At 55.2% G+C, this 18,107-nt stretch overlaps 1 protein-coding gene across 4 annotated transcripts in view; it reads right to left on the reverse strand.

Moving 5' to 3' along the window:
• Nucleotides 1-260: 260 nt before the first annotated feature.
• The window catches only part of SRGAP3 (SLIT-ROBO Rho GTPase activating protein 3), a 53,840-nt gene continuing 35,993 nt past the window's right edge, over nt 261-18,107 (reverse strand). For 2 of the 4 annotated variants that reach the window (XM_079316966.1, XM_079316964.1), the window contains exons 5-17: nt 14,552-14,737; nt 13,442-13,570; nt 10,579-10,800; nt 10,072-10,173; nt 9,712-9,909; nt 8,409-8,493; nt 7,876-7,903; nt 5,247-5,277; nt 4,563-4,623; nt 4,046-4,123; nt 2,925-3,059; nt 701-806; nt 261-511 (exon numbers count right to left, since the gene is read on the reverse strand). In XM_079316966.1, coding sequence (XP_079173092.1) covers nt 280-511; nt 701-806; nt 2,925-3,059; nt 4,046-4,123; nt 4,563-4,623; nt 5,247-5,277; nt 7,876-7,903; nt 8,409-8,493; nt 9,712-9,909; nt 10,072-10,173; nt 10,579-10,800; nt 13,442-13,570; nt 14,552-14,737 — 1,593 coding nt within the window. In that variant the 3' untranslated portion in view covers nt 261-279. Of the gene's footprint in view, nt 512-700; nt 807-2,924; nt 3,060-4,045; nt 4,124-4,562; nt 4,624-5,246; nt 5,278-6,382; nt 6,486-7,875; nt 7,904-8,408; nt 8,494-9,711; nt 9,910-10,071; nt 10,174-10,578; nt 10,801-13,441; nt 13,571-14,551; nt 14,738-18,107 lie in introns of all 4 variants that reach the window. The other 2 variants (XM_079316965.1, XM_079316963.1) reach the window with 1 other exon arrangement.

Raw genomic sequence — 18,107 nt, forward strand, 5'->3', positions numbered from 1 at the left:
ATTTTCCAGAAGGAATTTGGATAGAATTTACCTAGAATTCCATTCTGCTGAACATGCTTCTATGATCTACAGCTCAACAAACCTTCATCAATGTTAGTATCTGCACTGGAAAAATTTTCTTTTGACGTTTTTTACTGAGGGTTACAATACTGAGTCAGCACAAGAAAATGAACTACCTGGTGAAACTGCCTGTTTTGAGTGGTAAGACTAAATCAAACAGTTCAATGTGCAGGAGGCTGCTGGGCTGGTGAAGGTGTGCCAGCCAGGAGCCTGCAGAGCTCACCAGTACTCCTCCCCTCCAGTCATGCACTTCTCGTAGACAGGCCCCTCCAGCTCCCTGGGGCTGGGGAAGATGCCCTCGTGGTGGATGATGATGGTTTTGATGAGCTCGTTGACGTGGGCCTGGCAGGACACGGGGTCCTGCCCGTCAGGAATGTGCATCAGCGTGGGCCCAAAGCAGATGGCCAGGTTGTAGGGATCCATCATGTTCTCATCACTGTACTGGGACAGGCTGCAAGCACACGAGTCAGGGAGCTCTGCTGGGCTGCTGCTGGCCTGGACAGCCCCAGGACCACAGCCCATGGCCACAGCCCCCAGCCCCATGGCCACAGCCCATGGCCACAGCCCCCAGGCTGCAGGGACAGGGCAGCCCTGGCAGAGGGACAGTGAGGGGGAACCTGGTGAAGCAGGAAACACTCACTGGTTAAGGAAAGCAAAGAGGTATCTCATGACCACGATGACAGCCCGAGGCAGGGTGACAATGATCTGCTGGATCTGGTGCACTCTCTCTGCAGGGTTCTCCGTTTCTGGAACACGTGGACACAAAGAACATCCTTAAAAACCTTTGCAGGACCAGACACTCAGCACAACAGGGACCTGCTCCAGATCTAGTGGCCCAGTAAAGGAGGAAGACAAAAGCCTGTCTCCAGAGGGCATCTGTGAGTTTGGTACTAAGGACAAAGCAGAAAGAGAATGGGGGACACTGCTGCTCCAGTGGGGAACTCCTATGCCCACATGCAGCATGAGCAGCAAATAAAGACGTTTCTTTATTCATTTTTAAAATAAATGTTTATGCATTATTCATGTCATTCCTCAACAACTCCTCTGTTCCTCAAAAGCCTGAGTCAATGTGACACTGAAAGCAGAGCACTGCTTGGTTTTCTAGGGCAGACTTTTAAATGAGGTTCTTTTTCAGGTTACACTTCTGGGTCATGCATTGGATCATTCTGAGCCCTTCTGCCTCTGTCTCCTACTGCTCTGAATAGGAATTTCTAATAGAAATAGAAAACAGATGAGCTGAAGCAGTGCTGAGTCAGTCCTTCCAGGGTCACTGCTCTCCACTGCCCAGGGCTGCCCTCAGACACCTGCTCCCTCCCAGGGCAGGGGGTGACCCAGGGCTGTCCTGCCCTAAGCCCCCCTGGACTCTGCACAGAGATAATCCTGTGGCTGCTGCTTCAGAGGAAAGCACCACAGCTTTTCTGGAGCAGGCAGAAGTGCTTGTTCAGGCTCAAAAGATGCCATTTGCTAATCACAATAAAATTCACTGGCAACATGGAGCTAGGCTGCCATTTCATCAAAATTCTGAGCAAAATCTGGCCTCAAGACCAAGATGGATAGCTTCATAGTATTTCACATGGGGAATTTTTCCATTTGATTTATGCCATTATTGCCTGCTGGGTTCTCTACTTCAGTTTGATTTTACATAAGAGGGTATTTGTTAAAAAAACTCAACTAAATACAAACTGGATGACACCCAGGGGAACAAACTCTCAAAGCACTTGTCCTTCTCACTGAGCAAAATGCTTAGACTGGGCATAACTCAGGAATTACCAGGGCACACACGAGGACAGCCCCATGTGGACTCTGCCAAGGGCATTTTGACCTCTCTATGGCCCCTGTGCCTTTGAGGAGCTTCCACATAAACCCCCAGCCCTCCAAAAACAAAAGCAAAGGTTCTTCACCACACAAGTGTGCAGCCTGTGTTTCTGTGTGCTTGTGGGGCACAGTCAGCTGCACTTCAGGCCAGATTTTTAACAGGAACAAGGCACTTTAATTTATGCAAAACCATTCCTTAATCAAAAGGTTGCAAGAGCCACAGGAAGAGAAAGATGAGGAAAGATTCTTGTTAAAATGGGAAAAATAGAGACAGGTAAGAGAATAACACCCAGAAAATTAACAGATGATGTTTGCAAAAGAATTCCCAAAAGCTTAATAAATGGTGCCAATTTGCATTAATTAGGGATGGTGTCAAACACAAGCCTCTGCAAGCACACAGGCAGCCACTCCCCAAGCCCACTGTGCACTGGAGGGGACCCCTCCCCTTCCCCAGGCTGTGCCCTCAGCCCTGCAGCCCCTGTGGGGCAGCCAGAGAAAGCACAAGGCAAACTGCAAGTCCCTGTCCAGGGCATGAACTGGTGCAGAACCAGGACATGTGTCTGTCTCACATGTGCTGTGCTGCTTTACACATCAAAGCTGAACAGCAACAGCCAATTTCCTAAAGCTGCTACATGAAACAACTGTTCTTGAGGGATCAGACACATTGCTCTGCTCTGCAACAAGCCCCTCCTGTGCCAGTGCCCTGCAGGAATCTCCTGGCTCTCAGCATCACAGGATCCCCAGCAGCCAGGAACATGCACATCCAGGAGGGGGAGAAGCCTGGGCAGGCATTGCCCACTGGTGCCCTACAGCTGGGACACCCCAACATCTGCACCCTGCAGCCCAAATGGGCAGCACTTCATCACCCCTGAGCCTTCAGGCTCACTTTGCCTCCTTCACTCCCCCAGAGAAGCAATTTCCCCTCTCCCTCCCCCAGTGCACACTCCTGTCCTTTCCCAACAGCTCCCACTGCCCACCTGGGTTACCTGTGCCACCCTCACCCCACCCAAGAGCTGTCTCTCTCACCAAGAGCTGCCACATGTACTTACTTATAGTAGATATCAAATCTTGAAACCTTTCCTTAGGAAAGAGGGGGTTTTCCAGTCCTCGGAAATACAGCTTCAAGACTCCAGCCACTGAGTTGATGTCTCGTTCATTCTGATCATCAGCCAGGGGATCCTCACCTGCCCACAGAAAAGCTTTTCCATCCAGCACCACCACTGAGCTGCACTACCACAGGTGGCTTTCCTCATTTAGTGGAACACCCAAATGTCCCAGGGTTCAGAAACCCTCCTTATGTGCAATGGCAATGCTGATTTTTCCTGAAAATCAATTCTACTGGAGGATTTTAAACCTTGCCTGAGGACAAGGGTGATATTGGTTGTTTCTCCTTCACTGTTTCCAGCTCAGTGCATTTTCTGCATTTATAGCACAAACCCTTTCCAAAGGAAAGCTGAGGAGGTCTGAAGGGCAGTGAGTGAGAGCCTGGCAGGACAGGCTTGGCTGGAGGATGCAATGACAGCTCTGGAATGGACCCAGGGCTTCTGCACAGCTTTGAACTGACTAAAATCTGTGAAAGGCTTTTGGTGCCCCCGAGATTTGGATACTAATTCATCTTAAATTGGATGTGCAAATCCTCCAGCCTTTGACAATCCCAACACTGCCTTAGCCATTGGCCCATCCACCTCCATCCTGATCCTCCCAGTGCTGCTGAGGGATTAAGGGTCACTGTTCCCAGCAGGACTGTTCCTGTCACAGCTCCCCTCCACTCAGGACAGCTTTCCCTTTCTCACTGGCCTGGCACCCTGTGATTTCTCTGCAGATTCACTGCTGCCTCCACAGCCAGCCCTGGCAGCAGGGACAAGGAGGGTGCTGCACCTCCCTTGGCAAACTGCTGCAGGAAGGATGAACCAGGACCCCCAGCAAACTCTGCTATGGCTCTTGGCCTTTCAATGACTGGAAAAGAGCTCTGCACAGACCCCTGCTCCTCACACTCCTTCCCTGGGTGACTCTTTACCACTGCCAGACAGCACTGAGAAACCCAAAAGGGATGAAATCTGCTCATGTCTCCCAGCAGGAAGGGCTTCATTCAACACAGGCTTCACACCATGGCTGGTGCACCCAGCACACACCACCTGCCCCCAGGATCCCTGCTCACCCAGCTACACACCTCTCTCAAACGAGTTCTTGATGTCATTGACTTCCACCTGGGAGCCAGGGACCCTGAAGATGCCCTGCTGCTGGAGGCCTGCAAGAGAATGATGCTTTAGGAGAGAATTCTGCAACTGCTGGGCAGTGCTGCAGGTAAAAACAGCAGAACCCAGGAGCTGATGCACCAGACAGGAGCAAGAGGGGACAGCAAGGGACAAGCAGGGACAGCCTGCTGCACCTCACTTCTGCTCCTGTTCCCCAGCCAGGGCCCCAGATCAAGGTGCTGAAAGGGCTCATGGCCTGAGTGAACAATTTAACCTGGGCACATGCAAATAAATGAACAATTTAACCTGGGCACATGCACATAAATGAACAATTTAACCTGGGCAGGTGCCAGTAAAGGCTCACTATTCCCAGCCATGCAGTGCTGCAGCTCTGCAACCCCAGCCCATGGAGAAGGGGCTGCAGGCAGCCTGGGGTCTCTGCTGACTCCCTCTCACCCAGCTTGGCTCCTTGGCTGCCCTGAGCCAACTCACCATACAGGTTGATGTAGCGGATGCAGCTTTCTACAACAAGAGGAATGGCCTGTCCTGAATCCTGCAGGAAAGGAAAAAGAGCAAAAATTACTGCCTTACTGCTAAGAAAGCATGGGAAATGCACTGAAGATTGCAAAAGCAGAGATTTGAAAACGAGTGCAGTGGGGTTTAGTAAGAGGACAGGCAGAGAAAGGTGTTACAAACAGGGAGGCACCAAAGAGTGCTGAGGACACTGTGCAGCCAGAAGGGCACAAGGAAGCTGCAGCCAAGGAGAGTGAGAGATTGCTGCTCCCTGTCTGGCTCAGACAGGAGACTGCCACGAGGGATCACAGCTCTCCCACCCAGAGCTGGAATGCTGAGCTGAAATAAAACTTGTGCTATACCCAGCTGATGGAATAAGCATCCCATAACACAGCTTACAATATTTCCACCAAAGGAAAGAGCCACTGCCAGCAGGTGCTGAAAAACCCAACAAACACCTCTGTGTATGGAATGAAGAGTCTGAAGCAGTGCTGAGTTCTGGCCTCTCCCCAGCCCCTTGTGGCAGAAGCTCAAGGGGACCATGGGCCATGCCTGACAGCCCAAGTGCACACAATTCTCTCTGGGATTGTGGCTGTTGTCCCAGCAGAGCACAGTGGCACCTCTGGGCAGTTCCCTGTGTCACAGATGGGCTGCAGTCAGTACCTGATTCCTCGCTCGAGCATTCCTCCTTCCTCTGAGCACACAGAAAAGCAGCAGGGTGGGAAAAAGAGAACAGATTAAGCAGGGATAAGTTGAGTTAGAGGTAAGCATGTCCTTGGGAGGCCATGAATGCTCCAGTGCAATGGCAGCTTAGCAAAGGCCAACACAGGCCTGTGGGACACCCACCCTCCCTGCAGCCCAGCCTCAGCAGGGACAGACCTGCAGAGTAACTCCCTGTCTGAACCTGTGGCTTCCCAGGAGCTGGGGACAGGGACACAGCTGGCCTGGGGACAGCTGGGCAGCCAGCACTGGCCTGGGTGCCCTGAGGGTGAGCAGCAGTCCCAAAGGGTCTCTGCTGGCACAGGACACTTCTGCTCAGATGGATTACTAGAGCAGGCAATTCCTCCTTCTCAGTGCTGAACAGGCTGGGATTTAATGAGCATTACTTTTTAAAAACCAGTTTAAGTCAGGAGTAATCACAAATCCTAACAGGATTACAGGCTTTGCCAGCAGGGCCAGTGCTCTCTGTGCTGGTGCTGTGCACAGACACTGCCTCGGGCTCGGGGCTGAGCTGGGGGAATAAACCCAGCCAGAGGATGCCTATTAGACACCTAATCCAACAGTTTGTCTTTACTGCTTCCTGAAGGGTTTCACTGAAGCTTTCTCCAGAGCAGGACTGCAGACAGCAGCTGCCAGCAGCTGGTACTGATGTATTTGTGTGTGAAGCTGAGGATCACCTGAGCATCACAGGATTTCTACAGGCTGGCACCCCCTGAAAGTGGCAGACACTTTCTGGGGTCATTTTATCCTCCCTCTCAGCCACAAGGATGGATGAGCACCAAAACCACGTGGAAAAGAGGAAGGGGGCTGTGCCTGCTGCTCCTTTGAGGGCTGGGCTGAGCTTGTGCAACCTTCCTTCTCAGGGTGGGAAGCAGCAGCACAGTGGGGACACTGAGCCAGGGCTGCTCCCACTGCTCTGCAGCCACAGCTGGGGACAGGACACCAGAGTGCACAAGGGGAGCAATCAGAGGCCAGGCTGGGTGCAGAGGGACCCCTGAGGATGGCACAGAGCCAGGACAGGACAGGACAGCCACCATTGCACTGCCAGCACCCACAGACACTCCTGCAGCAGCAAGTACCTTAATGAAGGTTTCCATATTCCCGTTAAAGAGTTTATGGTTATACACTGACAGAGGCCTAGGTCTCCTCATTTTCTGTGGCTTAGGGGGAAGACATGGGGGCCTGGGAGAAAATGGAACAAAATAAATCAACAAAACACCAACATAAATGCAATGACAGGGTGAGACCTCACTGAGAATAAAAAAAAAAAATCAAACAGAATAACTGAGAATAAAAAAATCAAACATAAAAGTCCCTCTGTGAGGATTTGATGTGTAGCTCCACAAACCCTGCAGGCACTCACTGGTGTGTCCCACACAGACACCACTCCAGCAGGAAACCAAGGGAGTGAGGAGGTACATCCAAAATAAACCACAGTTACCCCAGAAAACACTGGGCTATTCCTGCTTGCTCCCAAACAGATTCCATTCTGCTCACAGAACAGACAATGGAACACCCCCACCTTCCTGTGCCCAGCTTCTGTTTGGAAAGCCAGGGCTGGGGGTGACCCTGCCACCAGCCAGGAAGCCTGTGACAGTCTCAGTGCAGTATGGGGATGCTGGGCTGCTTTCATCAGTGCTACTCCCAGTCCAATTCCCTGGATAATGAAGGACATTTGTGTCTAGACCCAGAAAAAGGAGAAAAACACCACAAAATCCCAAACAGATTTCTGCCCTGCCCCGTGGCCCAGCTGCACTGATGTGTGCAGGGGGAGAACAAGACTGCAAACACCCCAGAGCTGGGGGAGCTGCTCTCTGGAGGTCCCTCTGTGCTGGCAGCCCCTCAGTGCCTGCTGGGTGCCCAGCCCTGATGCCACAGGCACAAGGAGGCTCCTTCCTGCCTGGCAAGGCAGCCAGGATCACCATCTGCTCCACCTCTCCTAACAGGGTGCAGCTCCTTCTGCTGGTACTGTAAATTGCATTAAACACAAACAGGGCTGAACAAGCTCCCACACAGAGCTGTGCACGTTCCAGGGAGCTGCTGGGGGCTGTGCTGCCTGTGCCTCTGTCAGAGCACTCCTGGCAGGCCACTGCAGCCCTGTGGAGAAGCCTCACAGCCTGGCATGGATCACAGCCCCTCTCTGCCACTTTTACCCTGTCTCCTGCAGCAGAGGGTGAGGTGTGTGATACAGGCACGCTCTGCACTCACAGCTAAAGCTGACAGAGCTGGGACAGGATTTCAGGGACAGTTAAAGTCCTCAAAGGAAGAGGGATGGCAGGGGGTGCATGGACACCTTTGTGTCACCCTGTGGAACCCCACCCCACCCCAGCTATGCTGCAGGGCACTGCACACTGAGCAAGCACATCCAGGCACATCAGAGCCAGCCAGAAACCACTGTGCAGCAGAACCAGGGCTGCCTGCCATCCCCCTGACCCAGCACTCCAGGCCATGCAGCAGCCTGTGGGGCACAGGGGTAACTGAACCCCATCAAGCTGCACCAGCAGCAAAGCAAACCCCCCTCCTGCCAGCACCAGCCCACCCCAGGTGAAAGGAAGGGGAAGAAAGTGCTCACCTGGTAGTTCCACACTCAGCTCTTTCACCTGCAAGAAACACAAGTTGTCATCATCCCTCCACATCAGCCACCATCCAAGCACTGCACAGCTGTGCTCACCCCTCACTGCTGGCTCCCACACCCCAACCAATGGTTTCTGGCAGAGGAAAGCTGCATTTGGGGAGGAGAGATACCCACCTGATGCTCCCACCATTAAAAGACAGATCAGAAATCTGGGGAGGAAGATTAGAATCTTCTGGGGGAGAAGAAGGAGAGGAGAGAAAGAGGCAGAGAGTGGAATCTCTGCTGCTGGAGAAGCAACCCAGCACTGCAGCACACAGTGTCAGATTCCAAGAGATCTCTCTATGTGCCCTCCCAAAGAAAAGTGGGAGGAGTAATGCAAGGAAATTGTGATTTTGCACGTCACAGGTTAGCTGAGCAGCAGCAGGCAGGCACAGAAGCATCAGAACACACACAGAGGGGCTGGCAGGTGACACATAGTTTAAACCCTCCCAGGGGAGTGGAACACCCTCCCTGCACCTGCCCCAACTCACCTTCTCCCAGAGTCTGCTTCAGCAGGTCGTGCTTAGCCTGCAGCTTGGTGATGAGGTTACTGCCATTCAGATACTCCTTAAATTTCTGGAATCAAAGAACAAACAGGGGGGTTAAGCACCACAGCCCCAGTGGGCACTCCCTGCTGCCTGGGGAGCTCAGAGGCTGCCCCAGCAGGGAGTGATCACTTGTCCCTGCTCCAGCACTGCCTGATGGTCTCATCATCCCTGGAGCTGCCCCTCCTGCCCAGGAACGCAGGGAGGCACAAAGAGTTCAAAGCTGCCTTTCTTTTGTCCCTCCTGGGAACAGCCCAGGAAATCAAAGCAGCTTTCCCTGCCCTGCCAAGGCTTCTCTGTGCAGAGCAAGAACTCCCAGGGGCTGAGCCCTGCAGGCAGGGACTGCCAGGTGCTCCTGGTGACTGCAGGTGACACTGTGCACAACTGCCCGTGTCACAGGGGGATGAGGACACCCAGGAACACTCCAGAGCAAGGCATGGCACACCTCAGAGGAGATAGGGAGACAGACTTGGAAAAGAGAGAATGGGAAAGATCAAATCTCTGCAAAAAACACTGAAGCAATCCCAAGCACAATTCCAAATTAAAATTGGATTCTCCCCCCAGTTTACAATAATATTAAGAGAAAGTAGAAGCCCTTCTGTGCATATGTAATACATCACAAGATGCTGTTAACTGTAGGCAATGACCCACACAGAAATGAGGGACACTGCTGGTGAGCTCATGGCTGGTGCCTGTATTTCAGGTACCAGAACAGAGACCTGAGCTCTGCATGGGAGTGCAGCATGAGAGTACAGGGCACAGAGCATGAGAGTACAGGGCACACCCAGCACAGCCCAGCATGAGAGTACAGGGCACAGCCAGCACAGCTTTTGTGCCTTCCTTGGCCTGTGAGCAGCTTCAGCTCATGTATGGGCCAAGGGCAGATTTAAGCTGTATAGGCCAGAGAGGAGCACTTGGCTCCCAGTCCTGAAGAGACCCAGGAGGGTGGCCCACGGTGAGGCCATCTGGAGCCTGAGCCCTGCTCTGAGCCTCTCCTACTCCACTCAATAAATTTTCAATCTCATCTGGCTGCTCCAGTTGCTCCTTCAAAGAGAAAAACAAGGCAGGCACTGGATTGTCAGTCCCTATGTAGTGCCCTGCCACTGAAATGCATTCCAGACCCAGATCTGACAGAAGAAAGTACTTAAAGAGACTGAATTGGTTCTTGCTCTTCACTAATGAGCACTTAACTGGCCTCAGCCCTGGCAATTAATGCTCAGTGTCCTGTATGGCCTGAGCTGAGACTCACAGTGAAGTAGAACATCTCAGTCTCCTGCTGGTTGGCTCTCCTCTTAGCAATGTTGATTTTGCTCATGTAGGTCTCTGAGGCAGCTGATTTGACCGACTCAGTGGAGCGGCTGTGCTGGAAGGCATCTGAAACATCAAAATCTTCCACTGTCAGCATGTCCTGCAAGGTCTGCATGGTGGCATCCAGCGTTTTCCGTACCTGTGACGAACAGCACAGCCTGGGTTTGGGCACTGGGAAAGGGCAGGTCCTGAGCCAAACAGCCACTGGGCAGGCACTGGCTGCAGCCTGGGGCACCTGCAGCCCTGAGCACAGCAGGGAGGCTCCGTGGGGAAGGGGCTGCCCACAGAGCCCACCTCTCACCTCCTCATTCTCGATGCGGAGCGTGGCCAGGCGCGACTGCAGCTGGTGGTACCGCATCAACAGCTCGGTCTGCACGGGCTGCTGGGCGCTCACCTGGCACACCTGGGACAGGAGACACTGCAGGGGTCAAGCACGGACCAGACATCCCCACACCACCCCCTGCAGCCCCACAAGCTCCTGGCAGCCTCCAGAGAGGGTCTGCTGCCGTGTGTCCCACCAGCAGTGCCAGCACCGAGGGCTCTGCTCGGCACTCTGCCCTCTCCCAGTTACAGCAGGTTAGCCACAGCTCCCCTGTGCAGACCTGGGGACAGAGGGAGCCAAACCACAGCCTCCCTAACTGGGAGAGGCACGAGCAAGGGGCAGCCTGAAAGGAGGAGCCCCGAGGAGGTGAGAGCCAGGTCAGGAAAGGAAAGAGGAACAGCAGCGTGCGAGGGCAGCGGGAGCGGAAAGGAGCCGGAGCAAAGTCAGTGCGATCCCCAGGAGGGGCAGCCCCAGGGCAGCGCTCACCTCGTCCCCCATGTGTGGCTGGAACTCGAACCTGAGCGGGGGGCAGAAGGCCTGGTTGCACATGTCCATGAGGCTGTGCTTGTCGCTGCGCGCGTCCAGCGCGTCCACCGCCGCCTCCAGCGCGTCCAGCCCCTCGTGCCGAGAGCTCTCCAGGTTGTACTCAGCCGACAGGAACGTGCGCAGCGCCCGCGCCAGGCTGGCGTGGAAACCCAGGTCACAGCACTGGGAACAGAGGGGGGCTGCTCACGCACCCACAGACCCACACACAGCTGGGGTGGTGCAGAGTCTGCTCATCCTGCTCTGTCCCTGCCTGCCCCACCTCGGGGCAGCTCCTCAGGCTGCTCACCCCTCCCATGTCTGTCTCGGGGAAAATGGTGAAACTGGAGTCAACTGCTGACAAAACACTGCACTTGAGACACAAAACTGGTTTTAGACATTGTCCCCGCTATAATTTGGCATGTCAGTGTCATCCAGCACAGGGATTTGCTGCCCTGAAAGCTCCACCAGAGCTGAGCAAGCCCAACTTGTGCCCAGTCCCCACCTTGTCACCCAGCCCAGAGCACTGAATGCCACATCCAGCTATTCCTTGAACGCCTCCAGGCATGGAAACCCCAGCACCTCCCTGGGCAGCCCCTTCCAGTGTCTGACAACCCTCTCCATGAAGAAACACTTCCTGAAATTCATACTGATAAACACGAAGTGAAACCCAAAAACTCAGCTGGGGCCACAAGTGGCTCCAGCCCAGGAGGAGTCTCGTGGTTGGTGCTGATGTGAGGAGACACCACTCAGCTCAGATCACATCACAGCAGGGCTGTGCTTGCTTCAGCTCTGCTAAAACCAGCAGCAGCAAGGCTACACTGGCCAATCCCAGCCCCACTGCCTCTCCTGGTCCTTAAAAGCTTGAAACCCATGTGCAGTAATGAGGAGTTTTGTAAAAACTATCCAATTGTCACAGCCCTCCATTTATCCTGCTTCCATTTAGCTTTCAATCACATTAATTGAGAGTATGGGCAGTTATGGACTGGTATAGACTTGCCTTAAAAAAAAAAATCAACAAGCAACACAAAAAAGGTAAGGAGTGAATTTCCATTTGCTGCTTGGGGCAAAACCTCATTCTGCACTGCAAATCTCTCCCATGAGAGTTTTAGCACGAACACTCCAGGCTGTAGAGAAATGCCAGAGCTGGAGCAATGCAGCCAAGGGGCTGCCACACAGACAGGCAGGGAGCAGGGCTGGGAGCCCTGTGCCAGCACTGGGGGATGAGCAGCACTCCTGCCATGACCTGGGAACAGACTGTGAGCTCCCCAGCACCTCCCAGCCCCTGAAATCACAGCTACTCTGCTACTAAAAGCAGCACCAGGAGGAAATATCTGCCACTGTTCAAGGGTGAGAATTCCCAAAGCACAGAATGCCACAGAACCCAAGGGCAGGGGCTCAGGGCATTGCCAGCTGCTCTTAGGACAGAATTCCAAATTCCATGTGAAATTGTGAAATGTTTCCCTTTCTTTGCTGCTGGCCTTGCACTGAAGCAGGGGGTGATCTGCAGTGCCCAGAGATCAGCTGCTCCTGCAAACCAGAGCAGCACTTCCCACACATTGCAGCCCTTGAAGTCCCTGGAGATCAGCACCGTGCTGGCTGCTTCACACACGGGTGCCCAGAGAAGAAAAGAAGGAGCATGGACTTCCACACAATTCCCAGAGGAACTCACAGTGGGGAGGGGAAAAGAAAAAGAAGGGAAAAAAAGACTTCAAACCGATGCTCCCAGCCCCAGAACAAATGGCATTTTCTCACCCCTCTCATCCCTTTGATGGCAAATAAATGAGAACCACAAATAAGGATCTCCAGCCCTTGGGCAGAGCCTTTCATCTGCCGGCTCAGAGCTCCCCCAGCTGAATCCACCACTCTGCACACCCTGCAGGGTGGGGTGGGGCAGGGCAGGGCAGGGTGGGGCAGGAGCAGCCCCAGGGCGGGGCAGGGCGGGGCAGGGCGGGGCAGGAGCAGCCCCAGGGCGGGGCAGGAGCAGCCCCAGGGCAGGGCAGGGCGGGGCAGGGCAGGGCAGGAGCAGCCCCAGGGCGGGGCAGGGCGGGGCAGGGCAGGAGCAGGGCAGGGCAGGAGCAGCCCCAGGGCGGGGCAGGGCGGGGCAGGAGCAGCCCCAGGGCAGGGCAGGGCGGGGCAGGAGCAGCCCCAGGGCGGGGCAGGAGCAGCCCCAGGGCAGGGCAGGGCGGGGCAGGGCAGGGGCAGCCCCAGGGCGGGGCAGGAGCAGCCCCAGGGCGGGGCAGGGCGGGGCAGGGCAGGAGCAGGGCAGGGCAGGAGCAGCCCCAGGGTGGGGCAGGAGCAGCCCCAGGGCGGGGTGGGGCGGGGCTGGGCAGGGCAGAAGCAGCCCCAGGGCAGGGCAGGGCAGGGCAGGGCAGAAGCAGCCCCAGGGCAGGGCAGGGCAGGAGCAGCCCCAGGGCAGGGCAGGGCAGGAGCAGCCCCAGGGCGGGGCAGGGCAGGGCAGGAGCAGCCCCAGGGCGGGGCAGGGCGGGGCAGGAGCAGCCCCAGGGCAGGGCAGGGCGGGGCAGGGCAGGGCAGAAGCAGCCCCAGGGCAGGGCAGGGCAGGAGCAGCCCCAGGGCGGGGCAGGGCGGGGCAGGAGCAGCCCCAGGGCAGGGCGGGGCAGGGCAGGGCAGAAGCAGCCCCAGGGCAGGGCAGGGCAGAAGCAGCCCCAGGGCAGGGCAGGGCAGGAGCAGCCCCAGGGCAGGGCAGGGCGGGGCAGGGCAGGGCAGAAGCAGCCCCAGGGCGGGGCAGGGCGGGGCAGGGCAGGGCAGGGTGGGGCAGGAGCAGCCCCAGGGCGGGGCAGGGCGGGGCAGGAGCAGCAGCACTCACGTCGATCAGGTCGGACACGTCGTGGATGTAATACTTGCTGACGGCCGCGTTGGTGGCTGCCAGGTTCAGCAGGTAATCGTTCCTGGCTTTTGTGCACTTGAGCTTGTTCTCAGAGTACTTGGCTTGTCTCTGAAAGAGCAGAATGGACTGTCAGAACACAAACAGGATGGCACTGGCAGTTTCTCCTGCCACACACCCTGCAGCCCGGGTGTGACCAGGGAATTGCTGCAGGTTGGTGTCTGGTATGAAAACAGGGACTGCAGGGGTGAGGAGATCCCATCTGAACACCCCACACTGCCAGCCTGCCAGGATCACTGCTCAGAGGTGCTTGGAACCCTGAGCACAGCTGCTGCTGGGGATTTTGGCATCAGTCACAACCAGAGGGCCAAATTTTCCCCCAGAAATGCTGACATATGTTTGGACTTGCTCCAGATGTGTGCAGCTGTATCAAAGTGGAATCTGGCCCAGAGGCCCAAGCTACACAACTCAGAACAGGACCCAGAATTCAAAACTGTAGGAAAGCAGATGTGCTCCAGATCTGGGACATCTGCTCAGGCAGATCCCTGCTCTGAAGGCTGAATCAAAAGATTAACCCTTCTGAGAAGTTCAATGGTAGAAAAGTCCCAAGGCTGGGAGCACCAGCCAGCAAATGCATCCTGCTGGGGAAGCTATCTCCTTTTCTGCAGAATTAACACAAAAACTTGTGCAGATCCTGAGGCCTGGGGGATCTGCTGAGGCCAGAATGGCACAAAGTGTTTTGCCTAGCAAATCCATCTAAACACTGCACTCTCACTCCCAGACACTCTGCAGAGGAACAACACTGCTACTTTATAGATCCAGCTACTTTTTCACTGCCAGGGGTCACTCTGTCCAAGGCTGCACTGCCTGTCCCTGTCATGCCATCCTGGCTCCGAGTCTGACCTTCTCCAGAAGCTGCTCCTGGCCCCTCTCCCCACTCGGGGTGCACCCAGCAGAACACACACACGGGTCACCAGCCCTCCCAAGCCCTTCCCAGGGACCCAGGAATGCCCCACAGGCAGAGACAAGGCTGGGGCCACCCCTGCTGCCTGCAGGGAGCCCAGCCCAGCCCCCTCCTTCCCTCTCACCCACCTTCTCCTTCATCTTCTCGATCTTCTTGACGGAGCTGCGCCGCTGCGGCCGCTCCTCGTGGCGCAGCAGGTTCACACTCATGTCCCCCGACTTGTTGAACTGCTTCTCCTCCTGCTTCTCTGCCTCCTTCAGCTTGCTTTCAGCACTGATGCTCTCTGCATGGTACATGTGGTAGGTCTTCATCACCTGCAGGCACAGGAGGCATGAGCCACCTTCCCCTGGTGACCCACAGCAGGACACAGCAGCAGGGACTGGGGTACCGGGGCAAGAGGAACAAAGAGGGGAGGGAAGCCTGAGAGATTCATCCCAGCCCTGTTTCTGGAGTCTCCAGGCTGGCCAAGAGCTGTGTGACACTCAGCCCCACTGTGGGGATGTGATCCAGCACACAGCTGCAGTCACTGCACTGCATGTCCTCCAGCAGGGAGACAAGGAATGACCCCAGAGCTCTGCCCTTGGGATGTGGGGCCATGACAAGTGCCTGGGAGGGAGGCCACAGCCACTCTGAACTCCCTTTTGACCTAACCCCTCTGCTCCCACACTTGCTAAGCCCTCAGACAGCCCCTGCTCTGCCACCCAGACAGCAGAACCACCCAGCAGTGCAGGAGCTGCAATTCCTAGGCAGAAATGGGGTTTTTCTGCTGTCACCAGCTCAGCCCCCCTTGCTGCTGCAGTGCCAGGACAGGTGCAGCAGCACCTTGTCCTTCACACTGCACATCCAGGAGAGATGATGCTGATCCTGCAACACTCTACAGGCAAAACTTCCAGCACAACCTTCCCTCTCAGAAACAAGAGCCCAAAGGGCACACTGGATCACTTGAACAGAGCTGGCAGGAGGGACACATCTGCTCCTCTCTCTTTATGCCTTTAGTCACACTGTCCCCTTGTATCATCTCCCTTTGGGATGTGCATGGTTTGCTTCACATTGCCTTGACACAGCCCACAGGGCCTGAGTGCTCCCTGCCACCAGCCTCTGCAGGCTGGGACACTGGGACAGGCTGGGGGGCACTGGGACGGGCTGGGGGACAGGCTGGGGGACACTGGGACGGGCTGGGGGACACACTGGGACAGGCTGGGGGACACTGGGACGGGCTGGGGGCACACTGGGACGGGCTGGGGGACAGGCTGGGGGACACTGGGACAGGCTGGGGGACACACTGGGACGGGCTGGGGGACACGCTGGGGGACACTGGGACGGGCTGGGGGACACACTGGGACGGGCTGGGACAGGCTGCCTGAAGTCCAAGAGTTAAAACAGAAGGAACCCACAAATGGAGGGGATTTTTACACATGGCTTAATGAAGAAAACACAGAGTTTCCTCAGCTGCAGTGTCACAGGAGCCAGGAGTGTTGGACTTGGAGCAGGTCAGGCTGAGCCTCATGATCCCTCCCCCTGCCAAGCACAGCCCCAGTGCTGCAGCCACAACCTGCCACTGCAGGGACAGGCAAGGGGCACTGGGCAAAGGCTCCTGCATTTCCAAACCCTGCAAATCCTCAGCACAGATTCCAAACTGCCTTTTCTGCAGTGAATGCCACAGGACACACATGCACCAGATAATTCCTGGGGTTTTCTTAAAGACAAAGACTAGAGGGTTTCACTGAGCCCTCCTCCTCCTCAGCAGCCACATCTATTTGTGAAACACAGAGGGAAGTGAGAGAGCAAGGGCTGCATGTCAGGGCTTCAGGCACTGAGAGGTTCCTGCAGCCCTGAACAGCATGACAGAGAAGCCCAAGGAGTGACAGGGGACCCAAGGGCAGGTTTTTGTGAAATCTGAAGGCTGTGGGACAGTCACCCAACCAAACCAGGCACCTGGAACAGCTCAGTGTGCCCCTCAGCAGCTGTCCTGCCACACAGCTGGCTCCTGCAAATCCAGAGGGTATTTCTGTTCAATAGCTGCCTGAATTCTGGCCAGGGCCAGGCTGCAGTGCAGCAATCAGCCCTGATCTGCAATTCCCTGGTGCCACCTCAGTGCCTGCAATCAAATCAGGCTGTCCCTGCACTGCTGTGACACAAACTGCCACAGCTGCAGCCCGGGGATCCTTCTGCAAATCAGTTCATTAGCTGCAGCCAAGGAGGAAAAATATGTTCCAATGTTCATTAGTTATTTAACAACACAAGTTGTGTTTTCCATATTAATTACACGTTCTGGATAAAGGCTGTTGCCAAAATACCAGCTGTAAATGGCAGTGCTGGCAGCCTCCAGCTCCAGGGGCTTTGTTCTCCCCAGCAGCACCCCCAGGCCCTGACCCAGCAGAGGAACCCCAGCACAAATGGGGTGACCATGACAGGTACAGCTCAGGCCCCCCATTCTCCTGCCTCCAGCAGCTCCAGCTGGCACCTCTCTGCTGGAATCCATGAGGAGGAACCAAAGAACAAAGATGGTTTTAATTCACAGCTGAACTATTTCTGCACAGAACTGTTCACAAGCATCTCCACTTCAGAATGAAAGTCATCCACTTCTGTTTTGATTAAAATCAGTGTGCCTTTGGTTCTCTGCATACAGAGTCCACAGGGTGACTTGCATTAGAACAGCAGCAAGGCTGAGCTGAAATCAGTGTGGTTGTTTTGGCTTAAGTCTGAGACAGTGAATGCCTGAGAAGCCTGTTAAAAATTGCAGTTTCCACTCAATGTGCAGAATTCCCCTTGGAGAGGCTTGAAAAGCAGCTTGGCAGGGCAGGGCTGAGCTGGCCAGAGGCAGGAGAGGATTGCCAGTGCTGGCAGCACTGTGACATTTCTGCAGAGCCAGCCCCTGTCCTGAGCCTGCTGTGCCCCTGAGCTGCCCAGCAAAGGTGACACCTGCCAGGGCTCTGTGACATGAGTGACCCTGGCTGTCCCCCAGGCTCTCCCTGGTGCTTCTGAGCCCAGGGTGTCCCCTCCCTGCTCCTGCCTGCCTGGATGACACTGTGTTATCTCAGCAGCAAGGCTGAACAGACAGAGCTCCCCCAGCTGCTCCAGTCTCACCACTCAGACCAGTTCAGGCCATTCTGCTCAGCACAGGGAGCCAAGCAGGGGCTGGGAGAAACCTCCTGTGAGGATGAGCAGGATTGCCCTGAGTGCCCCCCAGCCACCCTGATCCCCCAGTGACCCCAGGGTGTCCCCTGGGGATGGCCCTGTCCCCTGGCTGGGCTCAGAGCAGACTGGCCACAGATATCCAGGTCAGCCCAGCCCTTGTTAGTCTTCCCTTGTTTTGCATCTGTCATGCTGCTGCTGTAATTAATCTTAATTAGTCACCACCCCTAACACAGCTTGTGACATTCAACCATCAACAATGCACTCCCAAATCTCACAGAGGCTTTTTAATCTGATCTGCTGTCCACCCACACTGCAGCTCTCACAACAATCAAATCCTTCACCAGCCAATGCAGGAACAAACCTGTTAAGAGGAGATTTATGGCAGAAATTTCAAACACAATCATTCATGCTATGTTGTTTAGGCCTGTTTTTTAAAAAAAAGATGAAATAGAATGATTGTTTAGGAATAAACCTACTGCAGTATTATTTACGTACCAGTTACTGACACAACGAAAAAAAGCAAATATATTATCTCAATTTTCCAAC

The sequence above is a fragment of the Erithacus rubecula genome (genome assembly GCF_903797595.1).
Source record: "Erithacus rubecula genome assembly, chromosome: 13".
Lineage (NCBI taxonomy): Eukaryota > Metazoa > Chordata > Aves > Passeriformes > Muscicapidae > Erithacus > Erithacus rubecula.